This window comes from Cotesia glomerata, linkage group LG4 (genome assembly GCF_020080835.1).
Source record: "Cotesia glomerata isolate CgM1 linkage group LG4, MPM_Cglom_v2.3, whole genome shotgun sequence".
NCBI lineage: Eukaryota > Metazoa > Arthropoda > Insecta > Hymenoptera > Braconidae > Cotesia > Cotesia glomerata.
This window is the reverse complement of record NC_058161.1, coordinates 2,885,143-2,898,615: the sequence shown is the minus strand read 5'-3', so window position 1 is coordinate 2,898,615 and position 13,473 is coordinate 2,885,143. Positions and strand designations below refer to the sequence as shown.

The following is a 13,473-nucleotide window of genomic DNA, read 5'->3' as shown; positions in this document are numbered from 1 at the left end:
TTTTTCGATAGATTAAATTTTTTTATTTCAATTTTGTAATTACTAATGAAAGTCTTTTTTTTAAATTAAAATTTTCTTCACATAAAATAGTATTAATAAAATTAAGACAACTGCTTAAATAAATTATAGAATAGTGGAGCAAATTAAAGAAACAAGTTCTAATTTTCAATAATATTTAATAAAATCACGGAATAAATTTAATTTAGTAGAGAAATTAAACTCTAATTGTTAAATCGATTTTTCTTTTCTTATTAATATTAGATTTTATAATTTTTTATTTTAAATTCAGATGGAAAAAAAATTTTTTTTTTATGACTATTTTAGATTTTGTAATTAAAAATTGTTTAATTTAAAAAAATTCATTATTTGAAAATAATAAACTTACCACCTCGGCAACGCTGCCGGCGCCTTCTCTCATACCATCTCGTTCTGTGTGTGGTCCTAAAAAAAATTTATATATTAATAAGGATAAAAATAATAACAATAATAATAATAAATCTCTTGGCTTAAAAATAATAAAACTCTATAATAAATAATAATAATAAGAAAAAATTATAATGATAATACTTTTAATTTTAAATTTATTATTATTATTATTATTATTATTATTTTTTTTAATTTTATTAAAAATTTTTTTTTGTTAATTTTTCTTGAGAAAATTTTGAATTTTATTATTTTTTTTTTATATAATAAATTTTTCTCAAAAATAATCTGTAATTTAAAAAAATTCCAATAATTTATCAGCCTGTGATTATATAATTAGTACTGAGATGCATTAGAGCATTGACCAAACCTCAAATTGACCGCAAGTACTGATGAACTGCACACGTGCGCTTGTGATTGGCGAGCAGCCAATAATGACAGCATTAACAATTATAATAATAGTAATAATGATTCTAATGCATGTACTTGCTATAACTATTACATATAAATTGATAATTATAGAGTTTAATGTGACAGATAGGTGGCATATAACAAAGCAGAGAACGGAAAAGGGAATTTAACCCGGTTTATTACAAGATAAAAGGGCCCGAACTAACAACTACCAACTATGCCATTTGTCTGCTACTCCATTTTACATACATTTGTTATGTTTAATTATTTTATCTAATGTGTGTACATGCATATGGGATATAGGATAGGGATAGAATGCGCTGCTGGGATAATCCGTTTATCGATACATAAATTAATCCGTTCCCACGCAAACTTAATGCTTCGGTAATACCGCCTTTTTATTTACTATCCACTATCCAATTTTTTATAAATTTTAATTTTATTTTTTACGGGTATAATAATACGGGGAAATGATTCGCGTTTTCTACATCGTGAAATTGGCTAGTACTTGTGCGCTCAATTTGACATTTAGAATTCTTTCTTATTGCAAAATTAATATTTTATCTTTTACTGGTACAATAGTCTAGACATTTTATTATTATTAAATTATTTTTTAAGTCAATAATAGTAACTGGCAACCTTGCAGTCACTATGTGACTGCCGTGACTTGTGAAATATAAATAAATAAAATTTTGTTTTATTAAATAGTGGATTTTGTTAAATTGCACTGTACTTTCTTAAATATTGATGTTTTTAAGGATATAAGCTCATCCTGATGTTACATTCATCAAGAATTTTCATTTGAGTACCCACATGCACTTTTGATATATTTTTCATATATACATATTAGGGTGTGTCATTTTTAGGCGATATTTTTTTTTTTACTGCTATACCAGAAAATCTGGTTATATATAGAAAATAAAAAATTATGCCACTGAGCTAAAGGTTTTAAGTCCAATAGCGGCTTAGCTCATCAAAAAATTCGATTTCCCATTTAAATAATACAGGAAAAATTTTTTTTTTGTTTCAAGTGGACTTTTCGTTATTAAAAAAATTTTTTTTCGAAAAACCTTCTTATGGCTTTTGTAGGAAATCAAATTCTCTACAAAAATATCTCTTTGAACGAAGACTGTAGAACGACTATTTTCGAAGTTATAGCCCGTTAAACGGTAACATTAAAAAAAATACACATTAAATTCCATTTAATTTTCAATTTATTACTCTTACATGAATAATTTAATTTTATTGTACATTTTTGAGCATTAAAATTTTTAATTAAAGTATTGACTCGTTTCAATATAATAATCTAAGTCAAATTATTATTAAATAGTTATTACTATTGTGAAATAATAACACTTATGGATTGAAATCATATTTTCGCGCATATTTAAAGCGGTGAAAATTCAAAATTTAGCCGGAAGTGCCCAAACTAAGCTTCTGTTAAAAAATTCTATGAAAATCAAATACATCGTCTCACTCCAAAATATCTCAGAAAATGCCCAAACGCAGCCCCTGTTAAAAGCGGAACTCAAAATTCCAATTTTAAAAGGTTCTTCACGGGAGTTACATTTTGGCACATCCTAATATATATAAATATATAAATATATGAAAAATTGATGTGGGTACTCAAATGAAAGGTCTCGATGATTGTAATGTCGGGGTGAGCTTATTTCTTTAAAAATGTCAATATTTCACAAGATACAAGGTCATTTCTTAATTATATAATATTTATTTTAAAGATATAAGCTCATCCCGATGTTACACTCATCAAGAGCTTTCATTTGAGTACCCACATCCATTTTGATATATTTTTCATATACACATTGAGACACTACAAAATGTCCCGATTTTATCAGCCTGGCGAACTACCACCCGAGATTTTCGTTACCGACACTAGCTAAATTAATGTGTAGCCCCCGTGACGTCACAGGACGACACGAGGAGGGAAAGAGCGATTACGAACCTCAAAACCTGAGCATTGACCGACACTTCGATCTATCCCCCGGTGTCAACCACCACGCTAGATTTTTCTTAGTAAAATCTTATAAATTACTATTACTACTATTAGGTGACTACTTACCAAAAACTCACTAAATCTCTAAAAGTTTATTATCCATTGAAATAATATTTTATATCATTTCTATTAATTTTATTATTTTGGATTAGGTGATTATTCACCACGTTTATTCATTAATATTTAATTAGTTATAATCCTAAGTATAAGTGTCCTATTTTTACAAGTATTTCCCCTTTCGTTGAATTGCGTTACCGAAATACTACAAGTTTATATTTTAAGTGTTGATTTGGTGAAATAAAGTTAAGTTTGTTATAATCCTTGTCGCCAATCACCATTTATTGTTGAAAATACCAACACCTCTTTACCACGACTACCTGCAACCTGCCAAAAGGGTCAATCAAGGACGAAGGGTCATCTTTGCAGTTAAAAATTGTAAGTAATTAAAGCAAGTTAACTGGCACGCGTGAGAACTTCTGTCTAAAACTAATAAATTCATCTAAAGACAAAGACATTCATTGGTTCACGAGAGCGGAGTATTCCAGAGCAGCGAATCCCAATTTCTAGAAGTTTAGGCGATTATTTCTTATCCGCGAGGTTTAATGGTCTGAATAATTAAATTTTTAAATCAAGCAAAAATTTAGTGTTTCAACATATATATAAAATATATAAATGTATGAAAAATTGATGTGGGTACTCAAATGAAAGGTCTCGATGAGTGTAATGTCAGGATGAGCTTATATCTTTAAAAATGTCAATAGTTCACAAGATACAAGGTCATTTCTTAATTATGTATTTAGAGATAAAGCATTTTTGAATGCAGCCTGAATACTTATCATTATAAATTGACTATCGGTGAGAATTATATGAAATCTTGAAAAGGCATAAATTCAAGTCAAGACCTTTGCAATGATACTAAATTTCACTAAAAAAACCAATTTTATCATATTACTATCCTGGAGAGAAAATTTTTCTTATTCTCTTAATAATATAGATAATAATAATGCAAGAATAAAAATAATTTTAGAAAAGTATTATCTACAGTTTCTTCCCATGGGATTTAATTGCAGTGGCAAAAGAAGATAAGCGTAATGCAAAAGGATGAAAAACGGATCCAGTCTGAACAGATACAGATAGTGTGAACGAGAGTGGAGCTGTATTATATATATATATATATATATATATATATATATATATATATATATATATATATATATGTATATATATATATATATATATATATATATATATATATATATATATATATAGCAGTAGTAAAGTAGTATAGTAATATAGTAGTATTATATAGGAAGGGTTCATACTTTAGAGGCGGTAATTTCGCACGAGCATTGCTACGACGCTTGCACTTATGGGATTCAGAACGGAAAAGCGTCATTATGAGGTTCATTGTCTACTCCGGTCTCTTTCGCTCTTTCGCGAGTGGGTAAAGATGTCTTTTCAGCATATATGCTTAATACAGTATGCTTTATGTTGTATGTTGTATGTTGCACGTTTCAATGTTTCGATGTTTGGATGTTAGCAGTGTGTATATATTATTGTGCAAAGTGCAAACACTACTATATTTATGTGTGTGTATAGGGCACAAAATTGCGGCAAATAACACGCAATGTTGCGATCGAATAACTTGCTGGAATGTTGGAACTCCGAGAACTCCATTTTGCCCGCTCAATGCTAATGGTCTGTAACATATATATTTATTTTATGTCGGGTATTTAAGCAGCGTTTATTTTAACGCCCGAAATAATTGCTTATTTTATTCTTTACTGCGAGACTTTAAGCTTAAGATTTTTAAGTCAAGCACTTTGGTCATTTGAGTATTCTTATATTTTATTATACGATGGAAATCTGTAGAGTTTTATATTTTTGTTCTTTTATAAATTTCATTTATTAAAAAAAAATTGCCTTATGATTTTTTTACGACTAATATTTTTACCGTAATTACAAAATCAAGATTCGTAATTAATGATTCAAATTTTTGGTAATTATAAAAATCTTTATTTTAAAATTAAGGATTTATTATTGGTCCTGAGAAATAATTATAAGATATTTTTTTTAGAAAATTAAATTTTCAACAATTTTTGTTTCAAAATTTTTTTATACGACCAATATTTTCGCCGTAATATCAAAAATTTAACACCATTAATTGTTACTTTAAAATTAAGGCAAAAATCCTGGCTACACAAATTACTAATAAATAAACTAAAGAAAATTAAAAAGAAAACAGAGCAATATCCTCGACTGAAAATTGTTTTTTTCTTCTAACATTTAACTGAAAAAATTTTTCATCAAGTACAATCTAAATGACTATCTAAAATAGTTATTTGTTGTCAAAGTTGTAGGAAATTTAATTTTCTAAAAAAAAATTGTCATGATTTTTTTACGACTAATATTTTTACAGTAATTTCAAAATTAAGATTTGTAATTAATGACTCAAATTTTTGATAATTATACAAATCTATATTTTTAAATTAAGGATTTATTATTGGTCCTGAGAAAAAATTATAAGACATTTATTTTAGAAAATTAAATTTTTAACAATTTTTATTTTAAACATTTTTTATGCGACCAATATTTTCGCCTTAATATCAAAAATTTAACACCATTAATTGTTACTTTAAAATTAAGGCAAAAATCCTGGCTACAAAAATTACTAATGAATAAACTAAAAAAAATTAAAAAGAAAACAGAGCAATATCCTCGACTAAAAATTGTTTTTTTCTTCGAACATTTAACCGAAAAAATTTTCCATCAAGTACAATCTAAGTGACTATCTAAAATAGTTATTTGTTGTCAATATAATTAGTCAATTGATTTATCGAAAAAATAAATTAAAAATCTATATTACTATTAAAATATTCAGGCTCTGTCTGTACATAAAATTTTTATAAATTTTGTTGGTATTTTTTTGAAAATAAATCTCCTGAGAGGTGAATAAACTTTTAAGAAACTAAAATAAAATTATTTCGATTTAATAATTATTTATTCCGGTAATTAATCTTAAAAATTCATTAAAGTCACTTCATTCTCGCAGCCTAAAAAAATTAATCTTGAAAATTTCAATATTCCCGACAATATTCAAAATAAAACCCGATTTTTGAATCACCAATAAAATACTTAGCAAGCGATGGAAAAATAAGTAATACTATTTTTATCAGAAAAATGACAATATCTTTCCAATCTAATCATATTTATTTAATAGTTCAATAAAAGTTAATTTCAGTAATATTACAATAATTAATTTTATTTAATTAGCGTAATAATGTCAATAATTAATTATTCTTAATTTTTTACGTTAAAATTTCTCAACTAGATTTCGAAACAAAATAATATTTTATTAAAAATTGTTTAAATATTCCCGTCAAATTTTTTTTTAAAATATAATAAATAGTTACAAACTTTAATTAATTATTTAATAAGTAAAAAAAAGTTTACTTGTAATTATATACTGACTTCATATTTCTTTATATTGAAGTTAATATTTCAAATTAAAAAAAAAAAATGAAGATATTTCAGTTGTTTCAATTTCTCTATTTTCTTTGTGAAAGTTATGAAATTTTTCAGAGCGGAAGGATATATATTTGCACAAAAAAAAAAAAAAAAAAAAAAAAAAAAAAAACACACATGTATTTAAAGAAATTGGTGCATTATTTTTTTGCAACATTAAAGTTATGAGTTGCACTTGTAAGAATATTTATATAAATATAGCCGAGTACACACGAGATCTATGTACTTTAATGATTGCTGCCGTTGAAAAAACGTAAACAAAAATAAATAATAAAAAGTCGGAGCGGTATATCGTTATTGTTGAAAAGAGCCAAGCTCTCTTGCTATACATATATATGTATAAGCACTCGCAGTAGATATAAGAGAATAATGTATAATGTAATGTACTGTAATGTTCGAAGAAGAGAAAAGAAGAGAAGAAGAAGAGGATGGCCGTAGTCCGCGATTGTGGCTCTACTCTGTACCATCTACGCTCCTCAGCGAGAAGAAAAGTCACGGCGGAGATCTTGCGAGGCACGACCTCGAGCGACGACTCGCCGGCGGATCATGTAACCTTGAAACTCCTCTCAACGTTCGCGCGTTAAAAACACACAGACTAGACCCTCCATCGCGAGCTCAAGAATGCGCTCGATTGCCTCCCGCCTTATTTTATATTTTATATATTTTTATAAAACATTTTTTACTTTCTCGACTCTACTTATTCGCTCGAGCTCATTTGCATTTTTTATAACAAATCCGTCTCCAAATTTAATAACAACCTCGCTTACTAAGCGCTGTGTACTCATAACACCGTTATTTTATTACATATTTTGAATTCTTTATTCATACTCATAAATTACGACAATTAAATAGATTTTTCGGGTTAATACGACGGCTTTTAGTTTTGGGTTGAAGAATTTTTCTATAAATCTATTTTATGTCCGCGATTAAATTTTTATTATTGAGAATTTATGTTTATAAGAAGGTAATTTAATAATTATGTCTGTGATATTAAATTTTAAGTTTTAATAATAAAAAATTGTAGAAGAATTCTTAAAAATTTTAAAAAATATTAGGAAAACGGTTGACCCTAAAGGCCATCCCTGCAATTTCCCGCTACCTTCATACCTAAGTGCTCAACAATTCACTTATTTTTTAAGCGCTTCGAGCTCAAAAATAGAATTTTTGTGTAATTTTGAGCTCTCCGAGCTCAAATAAATCGCTGTTCTGTGCTTTTGAACTCTTCGAGCTCAAAAGGCTAATGGAAGTTTTATAGAACACTATTTTTTGAGTTTTCAAACCGCAATAACTTTTAAATGAATTAACCAATTTTCTCGCGGTTTACGGCATTCAACGTAGTTTTTTAGGTTCTTTGAAAAGTCTTTGAGCGTAAACTGGTCAGACTAAAAATTTCATAGAAATTCTGAAAAAAACATTTTTTTTTTATTTTTTTCTTGCTCTCCTAGCCGAAAGTACGCTCTTCCTGGCAGCAATTTACTCCAGGAAGAGCAACTTTTATGGCCTGCTCTAACGCATGCGCGCTACGCATATTTTCTGGCTCGGCAGCACAGAATCTCGCTTTCTTTCGCATTTTCGTGGCGCGACCGGCCTATACAGCGAGTTTCAACTGTATATATAACAGTCACAACATCGTCTGTATGTAACATTTCAGCGCATAAACTAACCAAAAAATGTCAAAAAAATAAAAATAATTTTTTTGCTCGACGGGCAGAAAGCGTCAACTTTCGGCCCGCTACGCTAAACGAAAGTGCCGCTTTCTGCCTTCGTCGAGCAAAAAAATAAAATTATACACTCCACGGGAAGTAAATAAGAAAGCCTCAGATCACATGTTTGTCAACCTCGGCTTCGCCTCGGCCGACAATTACATGTGATCTGAGACATTTCTTACTTTACTTCCCTAGGTGTGTAATATACTATTTAACTCGATCATTGTTAATGAACTATTTAATAATAATACTGCACAAATAATTTATATAAAAAGTTTAAAAAATAAAACATAATAGTTTTGTGAATTTTATTTGCTTTTTTTTATATTTTGATAGTTAGTAAAGCAATGTTTATAAAACGATCCATGTACTCTACAAACTTGTAATAATTTAATTTCAATCTTTCTTAACCGTCGAATTCTAATTAAAAACTAATTTTTAATCAGCTTAAAAAAATAAATTCTGTAATTAGAATGAGTTTAAATATTTGTGACAAATTCTGTGCATGATATCACTCTTAATCAGAGCATTTGTTAGTAAAGTTTAAAATAACATTTTTTTTCAATTTATTAACTTTTATTTTTTTTTTTATACCCGCCCCGACCAGCAAAGCCTCGGCTTCGCCTCGGCTTTGCAAAAGTCGGGCGGCGTCCCCCTCACGCCCGGCAAGACCTCGGCTTCGCCTCGGTTTTGCAAAACCCCTTCCACGGGGTTGCGTACTTTTGGCTGGAGAGCAAGAAAAATAGTATACAACCCATGACCAGAATGTTGGATACCCTGACGTATGTGATATGATGGCCTCGGCTACGCCTCGGCCATCATATCCCATACGCCAGGAAATCCAACTTTCTGGCCTTGGGTTGTAATATACTATTTCGACAACGATATCTCATGAACAAATCAACCGATTTTGACCGAGCTGGTGGCAATCGACGTGGTTTTTTGAGATTAAGAGCTGATTAGTTTTTGGAATTGATCGGTTCAGCCGTTTAAAAGATATTAAAAAAAAACGAATTTTTGGAAATTTTATTTTTGAGATTTCTCAAAATTGATCGACTCAAATTTTGTAAATTAGTATCAGGATTCTAGGGGCAAAGGAACTCTTTAGAACGCCTTTTATTTCGATCGAATCGGATGATCCGTTCAAAAGTTATGTGAGATTTACATACATACATACATACACACACACATACATACATACAGACACGGTGACATCACCGCGGAAATAGTCAGGGAAGCTTCCTAGGACCTCAAAACGTCGAGATCTGATGAAAACTCGATTTTCGAAAAACGGAGTGAAAACATAACTTCCCGATTTTTGAAAATTTTCAATTTTCTTAGCGGGAAGTTAAAAATGTATAAAAATTAAAACGAAATATTGAATAAATTAAATATTATAAGTGAAAATATTTTTAGAAGGCTGAGTTTTGGTAATATGTTTAATTTTTAAGGAAATAAATAAACAATTGGTTGATTCTTGCTTTAAAATTAACTGATGTGAATGATAATCTAAAATCGTAGAAGAATTTTTAAATTATTAGTCTTATAATTTTATTTATGAATTATTTAAGGGGTTTGAAAATAAATAATGGTAATATTTTTAATTTAAATGGTAATGGTTGATATAAAAAATGACAAAGGTTACTATCCAGAATGCTACCCCCAACTATTTAAGATTCTAAAAACTCTCCAACTAAAAAATGATATTTAAAAAATAAATCTACACACTTGTAATTATTTAACATTTATCAAATACTGATTATTTAATTATATACTACAGAGTTTGTTGAGACGCTAGATTATAACATCACACTTAATAAACTAAATAAATAAACAATTACAACAGCGGGTTAATTATTGGATAAAAATTAATACTACCAATCTACCCTTATTCATTTGATTATAAAATATGTCTTCTTTTAAAAGTTTTAAACTCTTAATAATTACATCTTCTTAAACACTCGAAATATTTTTTATTTTACAATCCACTGTCTCAATAAATAATTGTCAGTTATAAACAACTATTATATTTTATTAAACTTATTCAAACATAAATAATGGATTTTTACCAAAATATTATTTTATATTTAAAGATAAAGTTATTTATAAGATTTAAAGGAGTTTAGGTGTAACAATGATTAATAAGTATTTGTAATATGTAATGGTTAGTGAGGATGCTTGGGTGGTGACTTTTATACTTTTTGATAGTAACTATTACCGTCTCAATTATACGTATTATTAATCCAATGTTTTTGGGAATTACAAAGTTGATAATATAATTTACAATGTCAATTTTGAATTGCAATAATGCTTTTTGGTTAATTGTCCCAATATTTAATGATAAAGTTTATAATATTGCTATTGAAAATAATTTATCAAACCAAAAATTATGAACTTAATATAAAAAATTTTTAATTTTATCATCAGAATACTTTCTCTATTTATTGAATAATCCAAATAGTACCTATAAAGTTAATTTGAAAAATTTCTACAATAAAAATCAATCTTTACGACAAAATAATCTCCGTGTAATTATTAAAACTAAAAAGTAACTCCAAAAATCTATAATTAATTTAATAGTAAGATAACTAAAATTATAAAAATTAATTACCGAAATGTTTTTATCACAAAGTTTGAATAAATATTTCCAATATATATTTCCCAAGACTGAGCTCCGACAAAGAGAAGAAATTCCCAGAGATTAAAATTAATTAAAAAAATAAATAAGAAAAATTAAAAAAAAGACATGACTTTTATTACATGGGAAAGTTTTAAATATCAACCGATTAAAAATTACGAAGACACTTTTACACATACATAATATATTTATTTCATAAATGTGAGAGTAAGTCTCATTAGACGTTTTTATGTTTATTTATTTTGGTCTTATATAGTCCTCGGTAGATAACCGGTGACTTCCGTTAAGTAAGTGGTCATTAATATGCTAAGATATGGAGATGATATTGAAGATAGTTCGGAATCAATCACGTATAACTGTGCGATACCACTTAGACCGGTGTACTGTGTATGTAGTCTGTAGTGTAATGTAGATATAATACGCACATTACACGCGTGTATGTGTTCGAGGTACAAGATACAAGGCGTTTAGTCGCAAGCGCAAGCGATCCCACTAGGTTTCATTTAGTCCCGATATGTGTGTAATGCTATAGGTACTATACAGCAAACGAGGAAGCTGATAAACTGTGGAACGGGAACAGGATCGGGATCCGCATTATCATTCCTTTCCTTCACTAACCATACATATATTCATACATTTATACATTCGTCGTACGGGATGGGTTATAATACTGTTCTAAGGAAATTATTGTAGTGTAATGTTGATAACACGTTCGAGAGAGTAGAGTATGAATGATTGGTATTACTGTTATCATTACATGTGAAGGAAAATTTCATTTTACTGTCCTAAGAATATTTTTGGAAAAATTTATTCAAATAATTTGAATAAAAAATTTTCAATCTTTTCATTTTTTTTTTTAACATTTTTTTGACAAGAAATTAATTTATTGGAAATTTTTAACTCAGTAAAAATTTTGCATTATTGCGTCAAAAAATTTTGTGTTAAATATTTAAATAAATGTTAAATTTACACAGAAAAGTGTTAAATTTTTTGTAGGAAGTTATGAATAGGATTAATAATAAATAAAGTGAAAAAACAATATTATTATCCACATAGAGTGATTCAAATAGAATCTTTATTTAAAAAGGAATCGTATCGAGAGAAGTGTCGTTACTTGACAGAGTTTAGTCGCAGACTGACTATAATGTTAAAAACTATTTTATTGTGAGGTCTAACCCTCTGTATTGTCCTTAGTAAAACACATGTTTTTCTTCTTAAGAAGGGTTTATATTTTTTCTTTCTCTCGCTCTCTATTGGACAAACGAGAGTATCTCTGTCATACTTGTACAACTTATGGAATTTTAAAACGAATTTTATGCATAAATAAATGAAAATTTTCCAAAAAAGCGCTTCGCTCTTCGATGGGTAATTTAATTATCTATCGAAGAGCGAAGCATTTTTTTTTTCAAAATTTTATCTTATTCATGAGCAAAACTCGTTTGAAAATCAACTATCAACCGCTCTTAACTAAGACCGTAATACTTGGTTGTACTGCACGCATAAAAATGATTTTGTTGAAATAACAAATGAGTTTAGTTATAGTAACAAATCCATTAATCGCATTAACAAAATGTTTCAAGTTGTACTAACAAACCAGTTTGTTAAATCACCAAATCAATTTGTTGTCCTAACGAAATCATTTTATTGCAACTACAAAACTAATTTGTTGCTAAAATATTTTCCAAATCAGATACCACTGATTATAGCATATTTTTAAATTATGGATTCTTATAAAATTTTATGTAACATTTAATGTAAATTTATTTGTTATTTTAATAGAATAATTTTGCTGTTTCAACAAAAAAATTTGTTATACCAACTGAATTATTTGGTCGAATCTACTTAAAGATTTTGCTATAGTAACCAAATTGTTTTGTTGTTATAACATATTAATAACTTGCTATAACCTAAATTTTGTTATTTTAACATATAATTTGTTATCCCTATATTAAAAAATGCATTTGTTACTAGAAAATATCTTAGGTTATTTTAACAATAGTATATTACACACCTAGGGAAGTACACCTAGGGAACAATAAGAAATGTCTCAGATCACATGTAATTGTTGGCCGAGGCGAAGCCGAGGTCAACAAACATGTGATCTGAGGCTTTCTTATTTACTTCCCGTGGAGTGTATACTATTTTTTTGCTCGACGAAGGCAGGAAGCGGCAACTTCGCTTAGCGCAGCGGGCCGAAAGTTGACGCTTTCTGCCCGTCGAGCAAAAAAATTTTTTTCTGCGTGTGTACAGTGTAAAATAGAGAGTTCTTTGTACAACTCAAGTACCTAAGATCATAAAATCAAGCCTATACAGGCTTTCTTATTCTAGCTGCACAAATGTGCCTTAAATTTGTTTTTCACATTTAAAAACTAATAAAAGAAAATACGTTATTTTTCTAAAATAAATATTTCTAAGAACTAAATATCTAAATATGAAAATATAAAACTAAAAGTTTGTAACTGGAATTTATTTTTGCTCAGAGAATCCAACATTTTTAATACAAAAATTTTTTACGCAAAAATTTTTACTGTGCAATTTTATTTATTAGCTTAAGAAATAAAAATTTTTCTTAAACTAACTTTTTTGTTGAAAGAAGATTTTCTAGATTTGGTAAAAAATAATTTTTAATGAAAATTCTCAAGTTATCTATCGAAAAATGTTTTTTTTTTTTTTTTTTTTTTTTCGAAATCTAGACAAATTTTCTCCAACAAGAAAGTTACTATGAAAAAAAATTTTAATTTCTTCAGCTAAAAAAA

At 28.0% G+C, this 13,473-nt stretch overlaps 1 protein-coding gene across 2 annotated transcripts in view; it reads right to left on the bottom strand.

Moving 5' to 3' along the window:
• The window catches only part of LOC123263744 (apoptosis-stimulating of p53 protein 2), a 144,767-nt gene that overhangs the window by 128,812 nt on the left and 2,482 nt on the right, over positions 1–13,473 (bottom strand). Inside the window, exon 2 of one of the 2 annotated variants that reach the window (XM_044726719.1) lies at positions 386–441. In XM_044726719.1, the coding sequence (XP_044582654.1) occupies positions 386–418 (33 nt within the window). In that variant the 5' untranslated portion in view covers positions 419–441. The remainder of the gene's footprint in view (positions 1–385; positions 442–13,473) is intronic. The other variant, XM_044726720.1, reaches the window with a different exon arrangement.